Consider the following 22,744-nt stretch of genomic DNA (forward strand, 5'->3'; position numbering starts at 1 on the left):
CGATTTGTTGAAGTGTGACATGATAACAAAAAATTTTGCAGCGACAGCTGTTAGTGCCCCGTTCCCGGTTGTTCGATGGCGTTAGCGTAAACAGGGAGTTTTCGTAGATCGTTTTCCTTCCTCTGATACGCTCTCCGCAAACGAATGGTGAATTCGGGTTGTCGCCTCTCTCCTATGACCTTGATTCAACAGAGCGCCTCATCCTCGTCGCCAGAGCTACTCGAGATCCTTTTCAGCGGATCACAACTGCCGATCTCAGAGCGCTCTGACCATGGGCGTACCAACCAGAGGGGGGGGGGGGGGGGGCAAGGGGGCGGTCGCCCCCCCCCCTCCCAGTTATCAGAGAGGGGGGCAAGGCATATGTTTTGCCCCCCCCCCCCCCCCCCCTGAGATAGCCCCCACTAGGCACGACAAACACTGGCCGGCGGCGCCCAAGGGATACCAAGGGCATTGCCCCCGGCCCTGGTGGGGGGTCTGGTTTGCCCCCCCCCCCCCCCTCAAAAACAAGTTGGTACGCCACTGGCTCAGACATTCTCGGACCAATCACGGGTAAAACTTCTTGACATTGTTAATGTATAAAAAAGATTTTACAGCGTACGATTGACGATTGTACAAAATTTACTCTCTCAACGTGATGAAAAAAAGGCTGTGGCGGACTATAAACTGTTCTACGCGGCAGCATGTTTTTATAAAAAAATACAACAACAACAACAACAACAACAACAACAACAAAAACAACAACAACAGCAGCTTGCGAATATATTTTCGCAGAACGGAGCAAATAGTTGTCAACTATTCACTTTTCGACAGTGAACGCGCTGCGATAGCGGTCATGGTACGGCAGAGCAGGCAAATATACAATGGTTATTAAAAGGCATTTTTCTCACTACGAAATATCGTGCAAACATCACCCACATCAGATAGCATGTATCGCAATGTGACACAAATCACACTGCATTATACACCAACTCATGTTTGCAAACAAACCGGAGCGCCCCTAACGGACGTCACCGGCGCCGCGCATGCGCGATAAGGGTGTGGGCAAGAAGCTCACTGTCGCCCATAAACAAACCATTGGAACGCGATGTTGTCGGCGTGGGTGTGAGTCCCCCTGCCCTTTTTCTCGTTCGAATTGTTGATTCTACGTCTTCCTGGCGATGTCTGACTACTTGAGCGGCGTCAGCGAATTACCGAGGCTCGTTACACCGCGAAACTTCGCGTGAATAATGTGACATGTGGCGATTCATTCCGCGTGGACGCCGCAGTATGTACGCTAAAGCCTGATTCGCATGATGCGATTTCGCTCGCAGTTTTCAGTCGCGACGCCGCTCGGGCTGCAAACGCGTGAACCGTAGCTGAGATAGTCGACGTTAATACTGAAAATCGGAAGCAGAATCGGACGAAGTGAATTAGGCCTAGCAAGTCGGTGATGGTTACTGCTAAAAATGATCCACATCTCCATGTATCTCCTGTTTTATCGAGCCTGCTACAAACCTTCAAATTTAAGTGTTTTGAGGCCTGCACTTGCTTCTTATCGCAAGCACCGGGCCAACAATTGGTCTACGGGCCGGCGTTGTCTAAGAGAGCAGACGACAACCAGAAGCGTTTGAAGAGCAGACGACAGTTCGAACGATCGGGCGGCCGTTTAAACTTGGAGGCGCACTAAACGTAGTCCGCAGGTGGTTCCCACAACTTGACGGTTTTCTGGCGTTCATGTTGGAACAAAACAAATAAATCTGATGACAATAAGTATTCGTGAATTCAACCCAAAGTGCTTCCCGCCCAAGCAATCGTTGTCCGACAGCGTCTGCTTTTCCCTTTTCACGGCACATGTCCAGATTCTCGGACGAACCGAGCACGTGAAAACTGACCTTCAAACCTTTCTCGACACTTTTGGTACGGCTCCAGTCGCGGCGTTTTGACGAGAAGGCAGGTTTTTGTCTGGTTCCTTTCAAAACAACGCAGGAATACACGTCTGGCATGGGGACTTCTGCCCACAGTCCCAGACCGGAAGTGCGACCGACGCGCCACCACGGCGCCGTGACGTAACATAGATGAGTTCGTGTATACACCAACTCATGTTTACAAACAAACCGTAGCGCCCCTAGCGGACGCCACCGGCGCCGCGCATGCGCGATGAGGGTGTGGGCAAGAAGCTCGTCGTCGCCCATGAACAAACCATTGGAATCCGATGTCGTCGGCGTCGGTGTGAGTCCCCCTGCCCTTTTTCGCGTACGAATTGTTGATTCTACGTCTTCCTAACGACGTCTAACTACTTGAGCTGCATCAGCGAAATTACCGAGGCTCGTTACACTACAAAACTTCGCGTGAATAATGTGACATGTGGCGATTCATTTCGCGTGGACGCCGGAGTATGTACGCTAAAGCCTGATTCGCATGATGCGATTTGGCTCGCAATTTTCAGTCACGACGCCGCTCGGGCTGCAAAAGCGTGAACCGTAGCTGAGATGGTCGACGTCGATTCTGAGAATCGCAAGGCATAACAAGTCGGTGATGGTCACTGGTAACAATGATCAACATCTCCTTGTATCTACTGTTTACATCGAGCCTGCTTACCTACCTTCAAATTTAAGTCTTTTGAGACCTGCACTTACTTCTTATCGCGAGTATCGGGCCAACATTTGGTCTACGGGTCGGCGTCTTCTCAGAGAGCAGACGACAAGCAAAACGTTTGAAAGAGCAGACGACAGTTCGAACGATCAGGCGGCCGTTTGAACTTGAAGACGCACTGAACGTAGTCCGCAGGTGGTCCGCACAACTTGACAGTTTTCTGGCGTTGATATTAGAACAAAACAAATAAATATGATGACCACAAGTATCCGTGAATTTAACCCAAAGTGCTTCAAGCCCAAGCAATCGTTGTCCGACGGCGTCTGCTTTTCCCTTTTCACGGCACATGTCCAGATTCTCGGACGAACCGAGCACGTGAAAACTGACCTTCAAACCTTTCTCGACACTTTTGGTACGGCGTTTTGACGAGAAGGCAGGCTTTTGTCTGGTTCCTTTCAAAACAACGCAGGAATACACGTCTGGCATGGGGACTTCTGCCCGCAGCCCCAGACCGGAAGTGCGACCGACGCGCCACCACCGCGCCGTGACGTAACAGAGATGAGTTCGTGTATAGTTGGATCTCCGTTTTAGAGCGCAGCTCTTAGACGCCCGTTTCCGGCCTGAGCGGCGTCGGCGTCGCAGTCGCCGTCAGCGTAACCGCGCGGTGCATTATCGGTAAATTTTCCCGAAGGAACCCGAGGTCCTCCCGAAGGACCTTGGGTTCCTTCGGGAGGATTTTGGGAGAACCTCGGGAGGACCTCCGGTTCCTTCTGGAGTACCTTGGAGGAGCTCGGGTTCCTTCGGGAGGACCTCGGGAGGACATCAGGTTCCTTCGGGAGGACCTCGGGAGGACCTCGGGTTCCTTCGGGAGGACTTCAGGTTCCTTCGGGAGGACCTCGGGAGGACCTCGGGTACCTTCGGTGACATCGGGGAGGGGGGTCACGTGACCCCCCCAGGTCACGTGACCCCTCCCCCCCCCCCTCCGACAGCACGTGACCCTCAGTACCCTTCCCTTCTCCTCCTAAAGAGATACGCTCTAATTCAGCGTTACAAGGTAAACGGCTTTCATTTCTTTTATAACACAAACCTTTGAACGCGTATTTACCAAACTCGAAAATTTTTTAAAGAGTCCACAAAACCCGGTAAAACAGCGGCGAGCTCTGGGAGCTGTTTCTTCATCGGGCAGGTTTAGCGGGTTCACCACCGTGAGATCCACGATATGGTAAAAGCGAATGTCGTCTCATATATTGCAATCCTCGCACCGTCGAACGCACAAGCCCTTTGTAGAACCAGATATTCATCGCCGTCATGCCTCACTCCGCCGACCACTGCCGGCCATCGTCAACAAAACCACGTGATCCCCATTTATGTACTAGGTGACACCTGCGCAGCCCCGCACATAGTACATATGTTAAACAGAGTGTAACATGCGTACTATTATAATGAAACTATTAGGCAGTTGTTAAGTAACGAGCGAGACAGGACACCTTGGTCGACTTAGCGCGATGCGCCCCGCTTTACTAACTCCGATATGTACAACATGGTTCTGTTCCAGAAGGCTCCGTGTAGAAGTGGCCGTGGCTCGCGTTAGCACGCGCAGGTCCGTTGGCCCATGCTCGCGCGCCGCGCTCTTCTCACGATACCTTCAGTACACAACACCTCCCCCCGAAACGTAATCTTGTAAGTACCGAGGACGACGCTGTTCACGCTGTGGGCGTCCTAATGAAGAAACACCCGAAGTTGGATTTGGAGACTGCGGATGCGGTGTTGATAGGTTATCCTGAACGGGCTCTTCCGTACTCGACGTGACGTCCGGCCCAACGTCATGGCCAGTAGTTCCGAAGTCTGGCACGTCGCAGCTGCCCCTCAGAGTAGGGTTTTCTGCAATTTCTACATTTCGCTTCTACTTGTAGGTATTGTCGGAGTACCCCACCCGAAGGTACTCCGAAATACCTGCACCACCACTGACCTTCTCCCAGCCGCGAGACCCTAGAAATTTCACCGGAACCGGAGACCAAGATGTCGAGGAGTGGCTTCACCTCTATTCGCGCATCAGTACCCACAACAGATGGGACCCTACCATCATGCTGGCCAACATAATTTTCTATCTGAAGGACACGGCACGGACCTGATTCCTGACCATTGAAGAAACCATCACTTCGTGGAATATGTGTAAGGAACAACTTCAGCACCTCTTTGGCGACCCAACAGGCCGAAAACTATCTTCAAGACGAATACTTGCATCTCGTGTCCAAACCTCGACCGAATCGTACATGGCGTACGTGCAAGACATCTTGTCGCTTTGCCACAAAGCCGACACGAGCATGCCCGAGTCCGAACGAATTTCACACATCCTCGAGGGCATTGCGGAGGACACGCTGAACTTATTGTTTTTAAGCACTGCTCCACCGTCGGAACCCTAGTGAATGAATGCCGGCGATTTGAAGAGGTCAAGAATCGCCCGATAACTTCCAACTTCACCCGGCTCCCTAACACAACAGCCACTTCCACGCGTGGGGAAACTCCACCATCGGAAACACAAATCGCTAAAATTGTACGTAGTGAGCTAGAAGCGATGCTGCCGCCCAATGCTTTTTCCCACTCTGCTGAAGAGCCAGAACCGCTTTCCATATCTACAGTTCAAGCCGTGATCCGCCAAGAAATCGATAAACGTCATGTTCCAGCACCAACACGTAGAGCCTCGGCTTCCTCCGATCGCCCAGCTTATACAGCAGCTAATCCGGAGGGTCAAGTTCCGTGATGAGACCCTGCAGCGTGGAGAACACCGGACAACAAACCCATCTGCTTCCATTGCAGTGCCGCTGGTCACTTCGCCCGCTAATGCCGTAGCCGATTTAATAACCGACCACGCACCTTCTCTTCTCTTATTTACCACCGCTTCTTCGATGATCGTTTCTCCCCATACTTCGTACCGCGCCTCCTCTACCACCACTCTTCCCCTCCACGTCGCCGCCAGTCGCCCGCCCCTCGCCGCCCTATCTCGCCAGCTCTTGCTCCCCGAAGCTCGGAAAACTAAGTCATGCAGCTTCAAGAGGTGAAGCTGCATCATTGTCACTGCCCACAAATCCTCCCAACGGCGTATGCGCCACTGCCCACAGTCTATTGCCCATTACAATCGACGGTACCAGTATATTCGCCGTCATAGACACTGGAGCTGCCATCTATAATGAGGGAAGATTTGAGACGACAGCTACACAAACCGTTGACACCACCAGAGTCCAAACTACTGATCGGCGCGGACGGCCATGTTACACGTTCCTTTGCCATGTGCGGCTCCCGTATAACTCTTGATCACCAAACGACCTTCGTCTTGTTTACGGTCATATCTAGCTGTCCCCACCTATGAATACTCGGATCGGATTTTCTTTCTGCCCACTCTGCCCTCAGCGACTGTGCAAAAAGAGAAATCGAACTTGACGTCGCCGCTCCAACAGATATTCCGCAACCAGTACTTTCAAAGCTACGTTCTACGGACAGCCATCGCATTCCGCCACTAGTCGTAGTCGCAGTCAGAGTCGCATCGAACGACCCTACAGCTGATGGCGATTAGATTGCATGTCCAAGAGTCGAAATTTTTCTAACGAAACAACTTGCTGTCCACCATTGTCTGGTTTCAATCACGGCCGGCACAACCTACCTATGAGTGGTTAATTTCAGCCAGACTACACAAGTTTTGCCAAGTGGAACTTCACTAGCCGAAACATCGTCCTTTATAACGCGAAGTGTATCTGCTATAGCCGTGGACATGTCGCCATCAGTACCTCCTGAAAGTCCTCTGGCGAGTTCCCTACTCGATAAACTCAAAAGTAAGTTTGACCCCACACTGGACGAGCGACAGAAACAGAACGTTCAAAATCTCCTTTACAAACACCGCGACGTATTTGATTTAGGGAGTCGCCTTCTCGGGCGAACCACCGCAACCACACCACATCGATACAGGGACTCGACCACCTCTACATTACCGTCCTTACCGAGTCTCTGCCTGTGAATGCCGCCTTATACAAACGGAAGTTGATAAGATGATGGCGCAAGATATCGTTCAACCATCCTCTAGCCCGTGGTCCTCCCCAGTTGTCCTTGTCAAAAAAAGCGGATGGGACGTGGCGATTCTGCATTGACCATCGTCGGCTCAACAAGATCACAAAAAGGGACGTATACCCACTGCCACGTATTGACGATACATTTGATTGTCTACACGGCGCCCAGTACGTTTCTTCCATCGATCTTCGCACCGGATATTGGCAGATCAACGGCGACGACTCAGATAGAGAAAGAACTGCGTCCATAACTCCAGACGGTCTTTACGAATTCAAAGTAATGCCGTTCGGTTTATGCAATGCCCCAGCGACTTTCGAACGCATGATGGACCGACTTTGCGAGGGCTCAAATGGACAACATGCCTATGCTACCTAGATGATGTAATAATTTCCTCCACAACAATTCCATTTCACCTAGAGGGACTCGATCAGGTACTCACTCTCTTCAAAAAGGCAAACCTTTAATTGAATTGTTCCAAATGCCTGTTTGGAAGCTCTCAAATTAAAGTGCTCGGTCACCTTGAGGACAAAAGCGACATCAGACCTGACCCCGACAAAACCAAAGCTGTTCAAGAATTCCCAACACCAGCCTCACCTAAATATGTCCGCAGTTTCCTCGGACTTTGTTCGTACTTTCGTCGATTTATTTGCCAGTTTGCTCACATTACGCGTCCTCGTACAAACTTTTTAAAGAAAAAACAATCATTTCTGTGGACTGCCGACCAACAGGCAGCTTTCGAAGCTTTGAAGACAGTTCTGACATCTTGCCTCATTTTAGGCCATTTTGATCACTCCGCTCCTACTGAGCTACGCACTGACGCCAGCGGCCACGGAATTGGAGCAATACTGGCCCAGCATCAACCAGACAAAGAACGTGTGGTTTCCTACGCCAGCCGACCACTTTCACCAGCTGAGCAAAACTACACCATCTCTGAACGTGAGTGTCTGGCTGTAATCTGGTCTATTACGAAGTTCCGCCCCTACCTCTTCGGACGCCCATTTTCTATCGTCGTGCACAGATCACCACGCACTCTGCTGGATCTCATCATTTAAAGATGCCGCCTTGGACGCTGGGCACTCCGTCTCCAGGAATATGACAATACGGTCATTCACAAATCAGAGAAACTTCACAAGGACGCCGACAGCCTTTTTTGGCACCCAGTAGACCCAGCGGACCCCACGCCTGATAGTGCGACACTCCCGCTTCTTTCCATATCCGCGATTCTTAACATCGCACGGGAACAGCGTCGTGATAGTACTCTCCAAACTATTATCAATCAGGTCACCGCCGGAACAAATCACTCATTTTCTAGTCTCTACAGAATTAATGACGGCATCCTCTATCGCCAAAAGTTTCGGCCAGACGGTGCTCCTTTACTTATCGTCATTCCTAAGCATCTTCAGACCACAGTGCTCGCCGAGCTGCATGACTCACCATGCTCGGGCCATTTAAGTGTCATTCGAACCTATGCCCTCGTCAAACAGCGATTCTACTGGGCAAACGTGTACCGCACAGTCAAACGGTATGTGTCCTCGTGTGACTTCTGCCAACATCGCAAAACGCCATCTACGTGGCCCTCGGGACTACTTCAGCCTTTGGCTCCTCTTGACCACCCGTTTCATCGAGTGGGAGTGGACGTTTTCGGCCCATTTCCTGAGTCCTGCACTAGCAAACGCTGGGTGGCGGTCAGGGTTGTAAAAGTTACTTCAAAAATGTACCTAAGATACAGTTACAGTTACTCATACGAAAATGTACCTAGGTGCGTATCTAGCTACTCGCTTAAAAATGTACCTAGGTACAGGCACAGTTACTTCAAAGGTACTTTTTATTTTCACGTCAAGTATTTTTCTCAAATTTGTCACATTAATATTGGAATTAAATCCTTTGTATATTGGGATGTACACAAAAACAAGTTTGATAAACGTGCTTTATTGGTGTCAATAGGAGAAATAAGGCAAAACGCTCTCACCAGAGCATTCGAAGACTTTGTCTTTTTCACTTGAGTGCTCGATTTGACCTCAGAATCAGGACTTCTTCGAAATGTTCATCCGACATCTTCGATCGCAGTTTGGTGGTAGCAATTGTTCCTCCTATGCTAAAAACGCGCTCCACCGCCGCACTGCTTGGAAGCCCTGTGTTGAGTTTTAAGAACACGCTTTTCAGCAGCGGCATGTGCTTGAAACAGTCCAGACTTCTTGCCGGAGCAAGTTTGGTGTACTGTACAGTCGGCGAGAAACAGCCACCGGAGGAGTCTCCAACTCGGTAGAAGTTGGCAAATGGCAAAACAGAGGGGCCCGGGGAGCCAATAAGGTCACTGGAGCGAGGCACGTGACGGCGCTGCACAGATGTCCACATCGGAGTTGAGTCCTGCACGTGCCTTACTCTCACGCTTCAATTGGCTCAGCGAGGACACAGCTTCCACTGTTTCCGACGTCCCGCTCAAACTCGCTTGTTGACGTGGCTTGCCCTTCAGCGCCAGCCCTGGCATCGAAGCCATCGGCGGGCCCTGAAGACGTTGGCCGCATGGAGAAACGAAGAGTCGAGTGCACACGCACCTAACCTTCGCAAAGCAACGACGCGCGAAAGTCTTCAATGTTTCACGTTTTTTCTTTCGTTTTTAGGAAGGAAGAAAATATTATAACGCGAGCGCGTTTAGGAGCTCGTGTCACAGAAAATCCGTTGGATGTCGGTGGCGTGACGGGAAAATCCTCAATGGTCAATAGGGTCGTGACGTCACAGCCACATGAAATGACTTCGCGTGGGAATTTCAAACAACCCACAACGCTCATGTGAAAGGTGACGTCACGCGTGGAATGAAGGTGGTTAAAGACATACGAATTAATGGTCGGCGCATGTTTCAAATGATCCCACTTGATAAACTAATTCATTTGCCTTAAAGAAAAATTTGAAGAATTTACGCAGGATCGCATCCACGACCCTTCGGTTGCGAGCCAGACATGCTACCGACTAGGCACGGAGGGCTTAGGAATGGCACTGTGATCCTGCCGTCATTAGAGTGCCTCGATGTCTGTCTGTGTCAGGGTAAAGGCATTATCGCATCGAGTGTTTTTAGCGCGTGCCGAGCAAACACATAAATAAACCTTGTGGGGTAAAATGGCATCAAAGCACTGGCAAAAGCTCCTATCGGTCGCGCTAGGAGTGTTGTATTATAAAGACTAGGTCGTTGTGTGACTCAAGAGCATGAGAAGCGGTTGAGAAGGCCATGCGAACGGGACCCGATAACCCTATCGCGTTCAACTCTTAAAGGCGAAGGTGAATCGTCCTCCCAGTTTTTTTTTCTTCACAAACATTTTCAGTTTTGTAAAGTGCAAAATTTGAGTTCGATTTATTGAGTGGAAACACCACGTAATGTAAAATTGCTTTACGACTGTAATTATAATTTATTTTCAGTTATATGTTACATTGTATTTTCTACGATTTTGACAAAGTGAATAGAAAAGTACCTGTAAAAAGTAACTTCACTTAGTTACAAGTTACTGGAAAATGTACCTAAGATACAGATACAGATACCGAGAAATGAAAGTATCTAGGTTTGTACCTCAGGTACAACAAAAGTGCCTAGATACCGATTTACAGTTACTTGTACCTAGGTACTTTACAACCCTGGTGGCGGTTGAAGTGTATAGATTATGCCATACGGTACGCGATTACAAGGTCCCTTTTCACTGGCACTCCTGCCGACGTCGCATATTTTCTCCTTGAAGATGTAATCCTCAGTCATGGTGCACCATGTGAACTCCTCTCCGACCGAGGTCGCCCCTTTATATCCAGAGTCGTCAGTGAAGTTTTACGGAACTGCTCCATTGTTCACAAACAGACAACGGCCTATCATTCCCAAACAAACGGCCTCGTTGAACGACTCAACAGAACGATCTCCGAGATGCTTTCAATGTGTATATCCTTCTTTCGCCTACAACTCCTCGCGCCACGACACAACAGGCTATTCGCCCTTCTATCTTCTATTCGGTCATGAACCATCCCTCATGCTTGATTTCCTGCTTCCATTGCAACATGACACTACGCTCACGGACCACCCGCTCGATGCCATGTGTCGTGCTGAGGATAGACGCCAATTAGCACGCTTTCGGACACTAGATTCGCAAAAGCGGCAATGTGTCCGCTATGATCACGGGCGCAACGTCGCCGTTAACTCTCCCGGAGATTTGGTGTTGCTCTGGACACCTCAGCGTCGCATCGGCCTCGCTCAAAAGCTCCTTCCGCGTCATCGCGGTCCATACAAAATAATTCATCAAACCTCCCACGTCAATTATGTTGTCGAGCCTTACGGACCTTGCCAAAATCAACGCCCTGAGCAACCTCAGACTGTTCATGCCCTACGGCTCAAGCCATACTACGCTCCTCAAAACGGCAAGACGCTGTTTCCCCGGCGGGTGAGTAATAATGCGAAGAGGAAAAAAAGCAGCTCGAGATTGGTGACCCAGGAAAACGAGGACGCTAGAGCAGCTCGCTTGGTTTTCTAAAGAACCCTTATTTTCCCGATGTCCCCTTCAATGAAAATTAAATCATCGCATAATCACCGTAACAACATATACGGGCTGGAGATAAGACACCGTTCGCGTGTTTCATATACGTTTGGTGAGCACTGCACAAGCAGTCGATTAAGCGCACTCAACACGCAGAATTTAAACTCCGAATCTCCTACTCACCCTCCTATTGGGCAAGGAAGCGAAGTCCTTGACGAGTACGAGCTTCACCAATTCCGGATCAGCCACGAAGAGCACGGGCTTCCCGCCCTCGTACGCTCTGAAAGTAAGACCGAAGTACCGGGTATCTCAGAGAAAAGAGAACCGTGTTTCTCGGCCCGTAGAAATAAACATATATGCATCGCAGAAAGCTCGAACTCCGGGAGAATGTGACGTTGGCGGTTGTGATAGATATTGAAATTTCGATAACATGACGTTGTCTGGATGAAAAGGTAGAATAGAAAGACGAAATTCCTCTATGAGCCGACGTCTTCCTAAAACCCGTGCCACACGGGCAACTCGAATGCCATTTACAACGAATGACATACGCCCCAAATGTCATTCGGCTGGTGCTACATGGCCTGCACGAATGGCATTCGCTGCAGATGTCATTTGCCACCGTAGGGGTTCGGCGGAACTCATTCGCATTCGGTCACAGGCCAAATATGTAGCCTCTACCCCAGGCACAAAGTAAAAAAACACCAATGTGATTACGTTAATCAAGGTATATTCGAACTAAAAGTTACTCATTTGTGTTTGTTTTTATGTATGGATTCTTTTATACTACATTTAAAGCGCGGCTTGTCACATAATTGCAAGCGGCTACTCTTTAACCCAGTAGACACAGCCACTTCGCCTGCGTCGGCATCTTTTTCGCGTTTCTTTTCTGTTTTGTTACGTTTTGCTCGAGCTTCCAAGTTTCTTCTGATGGAGCCGCTAGCGCCGTAAGCAACCAACGCGATCGGTGCACTGGGCGGTGCGCAGCGAAAGCAGCAGCCAGAGCCTCGGAGTTCGAGAGCAGCTGCACTTCGATTTCACGAACGCGAGAGGGAGCGTCCTCAGCTTCGGTTTCGAGCCTTTGCTGCTCGGCACGCTGCTTGGCGCGCAAATAAATGAGGGCGCTCGTTAATCGTCGCACCTGTTTACCGTCCTCCGGTGCAAGGACCGACACTCGCGACTGTACAGGTGCCATTTCCTTTCGCTTTGGTCAGCTTCTGTCTTTGGCTTTGGCTTATTGCCGCTAGAGCAACTAGAGCGTCACCAACAAATGAATTACAGCGGAAACGCAAAAAAAAAAAAAAAAGGAATCGACTGCAAAAATTTTTTTTTTAAACTGCCTATATACACTTTTTAAAGGTCATAACCTTGAACAAACAAATTTAGCCTACAAAAAACTTTACAATTAGTTTTCTTTAGAGAACAGGTACTATTATCATCATGCCGCAAAATGACATTCGAAATGTACGTGTATCACAGTAATCACGGGCTTGAAATGAATGTCATTTGGTGCCCGAATGAGATTCGCCCTGTATGGAATTTGCTATGTCCGTGTGGCACGAGTATGTGCCTATACTTTGCTTCAGCTTAAGCACAGACTCATCGGATGCTACAAGCGCGAGCATCGTGAGTATGTGACCCTGAACAGTGCTTGCACTACACGAGCGCGCGTGCTTGGCAGAGACACTGAAAGCCCGGAGCTCGCTCTTGTAGCTTCTGCATGCTACGTTCACACTTATTAGCGGCGAGATGTTTCGGTGGCGCCCCCGTTTGTTTACCTTTCGTGACGTCATTACCTTGTGAAGAACAAGTTCAATGGTGTCTGTAATGAGCACGGTGAAAGCCTGAAATCATAGCACTCTCAAAGTAACACTGCCCATACTGTCAAAATTGAAGTTCTTACATCGCTCTTATTTGCGTCGATTTGGTATCCTTTGCTGACGTCATAGTCAGCATTCGGCCAATTGTAGTGGGCCGATCACAGCGACGCTTTCGATCGCTCACGTCGCCAATAGGGAGTATTCACTCTCGGCCATAGTCGTGTGCACGAATGCTGAGCGCGTGCTGATGGCGAGCTTCCACAGTTCTTTTCCAACGTGCATTTCGCACCATCAAGAGTGCCGGTCTTAGCAGCCTATTGATGTGAGCTCGTTCTGAGCATGCGCTCTAAACAGCACCCACAAATATGGCGTCCAGTGAATACTCCCTATAGGGGCCATAAAACGAATTTGGGGTTGGGACGAATGATTTTCAATTGGGACTTTACTAATCGCATATCGTTTAGTTGGCCAAAAAAAAAAAAAAAAAGAGGCTAGAAAGTCAAAAGCCAGCTTTTCGGTACGAACATTTGAAAATATCGCTGACTATTTTGTACCTTTTTGCCTTCGAAAGCTCTCCGCCTTTTTCACTATGATACATCCGCGGTTCTAAAAGCGCGTTTCCGGCGCCAAACTGACGTCAGCAGAGCCCAGCTCACGCATTGGACACGAGAATTGCGTCATATGCGCTCGTCAACAATCGATCCGTCGACGAATATTTGGATTCGCGTTCGTGGCCAATGAGTGCCCTGACGGAACTTATTGTCACTGGGAAACGGCAATTTCTATGGTGTGCATAAAAAGCACGGTGGAAGCTAGGAGTCATCGCACCGGTGCCGAAGGAATGTCACGACCACGTGATTTCACAATTCGCATTTGAGTTGAGGATTAAAGCTAAGGCGCAAGAAGTAGGAAAAACGTTTCATGACCCCTTTAAAGGGAAACGGAGTGTAGTACGTATTGTCAAAATAAGAACTGACATTGTGGACACATGTGGCATCTATGCACCTTTCTATAAAAGCGTACGAGGGCGCGTTCATTGCTATGTTTGTGTGTTATGCACGTGTACTCGCTGGCCGGCCCAATATACCTATATATTGCTAAATTACCCAAGCATCAAGGGGAATGCAGGGACAAAAGGTTAGGGCGCGAACAAGGCAGTGAAGGTTTAACATTTCAGAAAAAACCCTATACTGGGGGGAAAGGGACAACACAACACAAAGTCTTAAACACAGCTGAAATTTATTGGACAGAATATCGTGGTCCTATAGGGTACAGGTGCCCCGAAAATTAAAAGGAAGAAATGTCCTCCCTCTCTTGTGCGTTTGGGGAGAAAGAAGTTCATCCTCTCCCCTTTTCCTTCTTTTTGGTTTTCGGGGCACCTGTACCCTATAAGATTACGATATTCTGTCCAATGAATTTCAGCTGCGTTTGATACTTAGTCTTTTGTTGTCCTTCCCTTCTCCCTTCCTCCCTCCCTCCCTCTTCCCCCCCCCCCCCCCCCCCCCCAAGTTTCAGGGTTTTGTATAAAATGTTAAAGAATGCAGGGACTGGTGTTCCACGCGCCGCACGTGCTGGCCTCAGAAGTGGTAACTTTTCTAAAGAAATTGCATCCTGCAGAACCGTTCGCCAAAGCTTTTTTTTTTGTTTTTGTTATTTGCTTGGAATTTTTTATACGGGGAAAGCGTGCGCGTGTGGCGCATGGAAAAGCAATCTCTGCATTCTCCTTGATGCTTGGGTAAAATAGCATAGGTTTATAGGCCTATTGCGTGTGAGTGCTGGCTAAACTGTAATTTAGCGCGTGTGGACTGCGATTTTTCTAAACAATGGATACGTGTTTATAGGGCAGCACAAGCTGATTTTCCGCTGTAAAATGAGCCGTAGAAATTGATGCCTGCCCATATAAAGCTCAAACTTTCACCGAATGTGCACTGAGGAGGTAAGTTTTACCGTGTGAAATTTCGAGGCCTTAGTTATTTTCTTGTTAAAAAAATATGGTCAACAGATTTGCCAAAGTCAACGGAGGCACGATCGCAGACGACCGAGTTAAACACGCTATTAACTTGTGGCGCCATCTCCCGATAGGTGCCGCGTAATAAACGACGCACTCAGTTGTCTGTTCGTTGCACCTATCGGTAGATGACGCAACAAGCTAATTGCTTTTAAAGCCCCTTCATGTTTCACTTCATGTTTCAAAAGTAGCGCAAGGTGCGTCGATGTACGAGGCACGAGGCACGTGCAGCCCTTGGGAAGATCATGGCGGCACAGCGCAGCACTGAGCTGGATTTCAAACGCCGTGAATTTCCCAGAAATGGCGCGCGGCACGTGCCTCGAGCCTGTCTACAACAACGAATGACACCACTTTTCCCAGGATAAAGGGGCTTTAATTGCTTTTAGGGTGCCTACATGTTTTTCTGTCTCAGTGTGAGGACATCCATTGTTGCCCTGAATGTACCAGCCCGTGACGCTCTGCCGCACTTGGTGCGTGACTTGGGCGGTAAAATGGCGTCTCCATGCATTAGTCAAAGCTACGCGCTCGAGCTGAGTGACACCAGATTGCGCGCACTTCAAAATGCATAAAAACAAAAGAATTGGCAGTAAAATGGCTGAGATGTCGCCACTCAAGCAAAAGCGCACATGTGTATGAAGGCACTCTAATTGCGTTGATAACTCGATGGTCTGCGAACGCGGCCGACGTTTACGTGGGCAAGTTTGTTGCTGCCGTTTCTTACAGGAAGAGGACTAAGCCAAATATTGTCTAGGCCTTGAAATTTCACACGGTAAAATTGACCAGTTCAGTGCACATTCGATGAAACTTCGAGCTTACTATGCACAGGCACTGATTTGACCGGCTCGTTTTACAGCGGAAGATCCGCTTGTGACATCGTATATATAAATAAAAAGGAAAACAAACACACACACACACACACACACACACACACAAACACACACACACACACACTTGGTATAGTCAACTACAGGTTACGAAAAGTTTTTGAGGGAAAAGAGCGCTAAGGAGGAGGAAGAAAACGGAATGCTGGAGAGGACAGGAGGGAACCTCCTTCTCTCTCCAGCGTTCGGTATGCTTCCTCCTCCCCAATTTTCCTTCCCCTCGAAAACTTTTAGTAACCTGTAACTAACTGCATTGCAAGAGAGAGAATTCTGTTTTGCTTTTTTTTGTTGATGGCGAGCTTAGGCGGATGTTGGCTCGTAAAGAAATTTCGTGTTTCTGATTTAACTTTTGATTCAGGTAACGTCATGTTTTCAACCGTTCGCGCTTCTAGCCTTACAAACTCGAGGAGTTCCAGCTTTCTATTATGCGTGGTTTATTTATGTGGGCCTAAAAGGCTCGGTTCTTCTTTCTCAAGGACACCCAATAGAAGAACGCAAACATTAGTGCTTAAAACTAAGGCAAGATAGACAAATACCTGCGAAAACTCACCCAAACAATCTCCCGTACTTGGTGTACCTATCAAGGTCCATTTGAAAAAAAGGCTGAAATAAACGGCCAATTAATGTTTGTATGCAGCTGCATACATCAGAGGTTCCAAATATTCGTAATCTTTATGCATTCCTATTTATGACAGTTGTGCCGTGCTCTAGACAGTTGTTGCGCGTTCTAATTTCAAGATATCTTCAGCTCACGATTTTTTTTTTATATATATCAAAATCATTTTGCCACAAAAAATGTTTTTTTTAAAATCTTTTGTGGTCCCATACGCATACAATTTATTTTTATTGGGAATTGACATTTTGTACGTGTATTATGAAAGGCAGCTAGCTATTCGATCCATAATATTAATAATTTATATGTAAGGTTTACGAATATAAATAGCAACAAGGGCTCGAGAAAACGATACACTTAAATATACTGCATGTGGTTATTGTCTTATGTATGATTGATGTCACCATGCCCTATTTCAGATGAATAAAAGAAGGGTAATGAAAACAAAACATGTGGCGAGAGGGTTGTCCTTATGTCAATAAATTTATTAATTCATTGTTCAATGCACCTGACAAAATAACATACAAACATATACTATTCGAAACGATACTCCAACACATGCACCTAGAGATTCAAGGCTACAATAATCTGTATTGCTATTTTTGTTTAACATATTAGGTTTTTTTTTTTCTCGCTATAAAAGTTATCCATCTGGTAAGTCTCTCCTCTATATTGCTCACGGAACCGGAAAAGTAAAAATAGTCTACATTCGAACTCTATTTACTTTCCGCACATTTAGAAGAACACGCTCACCTTGAACAACATTTGTTTTGCTGTGGCAAATATGAGTGAAAAGTCTTCATGGACGACATTCTGCTCTTTCCAGTAATTCCTGTATCGGGCTGCATACCTTAAAAAAAAAAAAAAGGTTCAAGGAAAAAAAGTAAACTCCTACACGTGCAAAATTGTTGTGTAAAATGTCCGAATCATAAACAATATACAACGTGAAGCAAAAGGATCGATGGCTGTTTGAAGGGATCGCATAAATCGGTTTTTGAAAGCAAGAGGCTAAAATTTTGTAGAGAGGTTGCCGAAAAACGTGCATTAGAGTTATACAAATTTCACCGAACTAACCTACTTGACAAAGAAACCTAAAAAAATGTTTTTTTTTGGTTCGTGTTTTTTAACAGACCTCCGTGTACAAAAAAAAAAAAAAAAAGAAAGCGCCTGATTTAAGACTCTGATCTCTAAACTTTTACTCAGTCAAGTTAGTTCAATTAAATTCTTAAATTCTCCTGAGCGGAGACGTTGAGTTAAATCCCGGTCCGACCGTGAGAGAGCAGTTGGAGGCTATTCTCCTAAGCCGGCAGGCTATGACGGCACGCCCGGCGTCTATGAAGTAAAAGCTAGAGCAATCAGCTGCTTCTGCTAACGAGCGTCTGACATCAATTGAGCAGAGAATGGAAGTGTTTTCTTCGTCCGCCCCAAAACTTGAACAGTGTGAAGCCACTATTTTAAGCTTGAAATGCCAGGTCGTGTCGTTATTAGAAAATGGCGACGATTTAAAGAATCGCAGCCGTCGTAATAATTTAATTGTCTATGGACTTAACAAGAAAGAAAATGAGACATGAACAACAATCAAAAAAGCTGTAATTGAGCATCTTTTTTTAATCAAAAATGGAAGTGAAAGTTGCAAGCCTCGAACCTATACAGAGACTTGGTAGAAAAATGGCAAGTAAGTCAGGACCAGTTATCATTAAATTGTTTGACTACAATGAAAAAATGTGGGAGTTGAAAACGCTCCCAAACTTAAGGGAGCTAGGATATCAGTATCTGCAGATTATTTTTGTCACATACACACGGTCCGAAATCAGCTGTGGCAGACTGTTAAAGATAACAGAACACCACACGACAAAATCTTTCTGCGCTATGATAAGCTTATCACAAACAACAAGGTCTACCTTGTTGTTTATGATACACATGGGACCAAAAAAACAACACCGGGGTTAAAGTTCCTACTGCACGCAAAGTTCAGTGACTAGTAAATTAACAGCCGCGTAAGGTTAAATTAAGAAATGTGAATGCAAGAAGCTTGGCGAGTGAGGTTGTAGATTTGGAGTAATATTGCTTGTTCTCTATCCTGACGTCATTATTGTTACAGAGACGTGGTTACTCCCAAATATTGCGAATTCAGAGCTATGCCCAGATGGTTATAACGTTATTAGAAAAGATAGGGCTTCTAGGTGAGTTTGCGTAGCCATTTTTCATAAAACATCTTTGCAGTGTACACCTGTCTGGACATAAATTAACCACGAAGGTTTACTGTGTAAAGGGGGGTATGAAGAATACATGTCGTTCATTGTAAGTGCTGTTTATAGAATACCAAATACACCTATTAATTTGATTAATGATCTCAACAACTACTTAATTCAATACATCTAACACTCCACTAATTTCTTTTTTAGGGGAGACTGTAATCTACCTTGTCTTTCTTGGGATACACTTATTGTCTCTAACCAGGATCGTGCAAATGGAGAAGCCCTGGTTGATCTAGTGAAAGATCAACCAGTGCTTCGTTTACTAAGCAGATGCTTAGTAAAACTTGCAGGGTTGGACAAAATGCTCGATGAAAGTATTTAAGTTAAGTTACTAAATACCTGCTTCATAAAGTATTTAAAATACTACTCAAGTTACTTTCACTGTAAAGTATCTTGGGTAGAGTACAAATATTTAGAAATGTAATTAGATTACTTTTAAAGATACTTCCGCATTGCTTAATTTGTATCGACGTCATTGACAACGACAATTATACAGCTGCGCAAATCTGGTTTACTAGAATGTTTTACTAACACAAAACTAAACAAAGCGGTGGAAAAAAAAAAACAACATCGTAGCGCTATTTTATGCAGCTCGATTATAAGGAGAAGGATATTGTCACGAATGACAAATGATGAGGCGGTGAAGAATTAAAAAACTAAACTTTTAATGGGGCGACCTTGTGCCCAAAACAAAATATATGAAAAAGGATAGCGTTGCACGCGTCGATATTGGCGAAATAGCTGGATCAAGGGCTGGGGCGAGTCTGACTCCTGACCGCCACGCGGAGAACCTTTTGTACCCGCGTGGGTTTCTGGAACATTCGGCGTAGAACGTTCGGCGTGTAGAACATTCTTAACTCAATCAGACGACAAGGTTCTTAACTTAAGAGAATGTAAAGTTGAAAGAATAAATAAAAGAGGTGTCCGCTCCCTGGAATCGAACCCGGAGCCTCCTCGCGAGAGCGAAGCGCGGCAACCATTCGGCCATGAGCTCGCTCGGTAACGCAATACTTCAATATGTGGAGAAGATCAGACCGTGGCGCCCAAGCGGTGAACTTTAGAACAACACGAATGGGGACAAAAAGTACAATGACTCAGAGCTCGGCTGACATGACTGAATGCGGCGTCAGCGTTCGGCTGGAGTTCGTCTTCTCGGTGAGTTCGAGGAGGGGCTCTTTTGTTACTACACCGGCCTGCATGAACAATGCAGCATGCACGGTGCCTAGTTCAGCACAAAAGCCGAAGTGGATCAAGCTCGCATTCCCTGATGACTGCTTTCGGGAGAGATCCGGCACTTAAAGGACCCATGAAACGAATTTTGGGCTGGAGTAAATAAATTTATATTGGGATTTTACTAATAGCACATCGTTCAGTAGGCCAAAAGAACAAAGGTAGAAAGTCAGAAGCCTGACTTTCGCTACGAAAATTTGCGAAACATAGCGCACTATTTCGTACCTCGCTCCCTTCGTAAACTCTCCGCCTTTTCACTGTGATACATCCGCGGACCCCGCAGCGCGTCACCGGGCTACTAGCCACCATAACCGGGCCCCCGCAGCGCGTCACCAGGGCCCAAGCGCACGTCACACGACACCGGACCTCACTTAATCCCTTTACCCCTAAGCTGACATTGCGGTGGAAGCTACGCGCTTGCCGGACCAATCAGCCGCCTCCCTTTCATCACCGGACCTCATTCTCTGTGGGTCGGTATGCGCGAGAGAGCGTGATCACGTGGAAAATGTGTGGCTGGCCCAACGAGCACGTAGCTTCCACAGCACTGTCAGCTTCGGGGTGAACGGGGTGGGGAAAGTAACTAGTCGGAATTTTGAGCGACGGGCTAATCTTCTAGGGGGACAATGGCTGTGTCCGGGCTACACAAGCGAGATTCCGAGCAAGAGGGGACTCCCCCCTTTCCGACTTATTGAACTGTTTGGTACAATGCGCGATTTATGAGTTGAGGAGGAAAGCTAAACAGAAAAAAGTTGAAAAAGCGTTTCATGACTCCTTTAACTTCACTTTGTTTATTGTTAGTATTTTTACATCACACTGTGCCCCGCGCTCTATTAAAGAAGATGACATGGACATTCCCGAAAGGCCCGTGGGCATGTGCACAGGCCTTGTGGTGGGTAAACACCGAGGTGTGGGGACAACAATCGGGACAACCAATAGTGCCATCGTTGAATATCACGTTCTGCGGCGCACCTTAGACGCATCGTTTAACTACAATCCGTATTTCCTATTAGCGGAGTTCACTATAAACAAACATGGGATACGGATATGAGTGGATGGATAACTAAAAGAACCCACATAATAGCCACGGCAGTGTTCTCACCTTCTTCAAGTAGGTTCTGTTCAGAAAGGCACTCAACTTTGGGGTACGCTTTGCTGGCATTTTGAGAGGTCATCCAGCTCTTAGCTCATTTCCTGTCCTCTTCTCTGCTTATCTATGCTCGTTTACAGTGTTCGCGATAGCAATAAGTGACGGACTGACGACAAAAAGAAAAAAGACACCAGAAAACCAGGATGTTTTGCCGTAGCTTGGTCAAATATACACGTTTGCAAGTCCGGTCTCAGGGCGCCGCCATCTTCCTCAGTGGGGTGTGCTCTTGGGCGCGGCCGTAATCCGATTACGACGCCTTAGCAAGGCTTCGTAATTGGATTATGACTCGCCCAAGCGCACCCCAGCCAAGCAAGATGGCAGCGCCCTGAAGCCGGACTTGCAAACGTGTATACAAGCGAAACATTTTTTTTTTTGTTTCGACTTTTTTTTTATTTTTTTTTTACTTTTTATTTTTTTATTGGTTATTTTTTTTAAACTCAAGTCTGTATTGTTGTTGTGGGTCGTTTTCTTGTCTGCGTTGCGCCTCAGTGTGGCAATCACACCTTCGTAAAACCACCCTTTGGGAAGGCAATGGGTAAACCTTCATTGTACGAACTTTGGGCTAAAATATGAGTCACAATCGACAAAAAAGCAATGCTTTCACAAACTCAGTAAACTCACCGTAGCTAATTGGAGTTAGGAACAGGATTTGGTTGCTCGAAAGAATGTTCATGCTTGTTCGTATGACGCCCACCCCATTTCATACCGAAAAACTCGGAAAATGACGGGATGAAAAAAATGTATTTGAGATATTGAGTACAAGATACCCAGAAATGTAATTAAAATAGAGTATCAAATACTCTCGACCAAAAGTATTTGCTAGATATCAAGATACTTCAAAAACTATTGGAAATACAGTATCTTGTGTAGAGTATTTGAGATAGGCCCATGTCTGAGTAAAAGCTACAGTCTCAGTGTGTGCGAAGGTATTCCCGATCATATTAGGGTGCTCGTGTCAATTTTTCTGAGCTATAGATTGAGAACTTCACCCGTTCTATTAAGAGTCCCAGATTTTATTAATGCTGACGACGTTGCTATTCTTGATTTTTTTGGAGTTGTCTTTTGATACGTTCGAGCACTTGTATATGGAATATGGTTCTAACAACGAAGCGTCGTGGTATTGCTTTAGCAAAATTGGAAACCAATGTATATTGAACTGTGTGCCTCATCGAGTGAAAAATAAAGACTACGGTTTATAATCCTTGAATTAACAGAGATATTTTGCATCTGAACCGTAGAATTGCCCGAGTGAGAAAGAATTCTAAACACAGGACAGAATCCTGTAGTCAACTTCTTTCAGGACCAAACGCATAACTTAAACTCAAAATATTAGAATAAAAGCAAAAAAAATATTTTAATACTTCGCTCCATTCTTTCATGAATGTGCGCCACAAAAGTTTTGGCGTCATATTTCACCCAAGGATAAATCAACTACACAAAGTAGCATAACTTCATCTGAGTTCAATCACTTTTTTTTAAATCGGTCTTAACTTGTTATGATGCCGTAGTCCGAAGCCTACAAGTTACCGACGTGAATAGAATTGGCGACATTTCCATAAGTCATGAGGGAATTTTCAACTTACTCTTAAATAAATTAAACAATAAAAAAGGTGCTGGGCCGGGTATGATAACGAATACTTTTTTGAACCATTGTG

The 22,744-nt window shown here is 46.6% G+C and overlaps 1 protein-coding gene across 1 annotated transcript in view; it reads right to left on the bottom strand.

The window, feature by feature from the left end:
* Positions 1–22,744, bottom strand: part of LOC120851088 (cytochrome P450 3A8-like) — a 67,530-nt gene that overhangs the window by 37,119 nt on the left and 7,667 nt on the right. Inside the window, exons 2-4 of the mRNA XM_040223639.3 lie at positions 17,208–17,304; positions 16,392–16,444; positions 11,319–11,415 (exon numbers count right to left, since the gene is read on the bottom strand). Of these exons, the coding sequence (XP_040079573.1) occupies positions 11,319–11,415; positions 16,392–16,444; positions 17,208–17,304 (247 nt within the window). The remainder of the gene's footprint in view (positions 1–11,318; positions 11,416–16,391; positions 16,445–17,207; positions 17,305–22,744) is intronic.

Source organism: Ixodes scapularis, unplaced genomic scaffold (genome assembly GCF_016920785.2).
Source record: "Ixodes scapularis isolate PalLabHiFi unplaced genomic scaffold, ASM1692078v2 PGA_scaffold10__122_contigs__length_95168666, whole genome shotgun sequence".
Lineage (NCBI taxonomy): Eukaryota > Metazoa > Arthropoda > Arachnida > Ixodida > Ixodidae > Ixodes > Ixodes scapularis.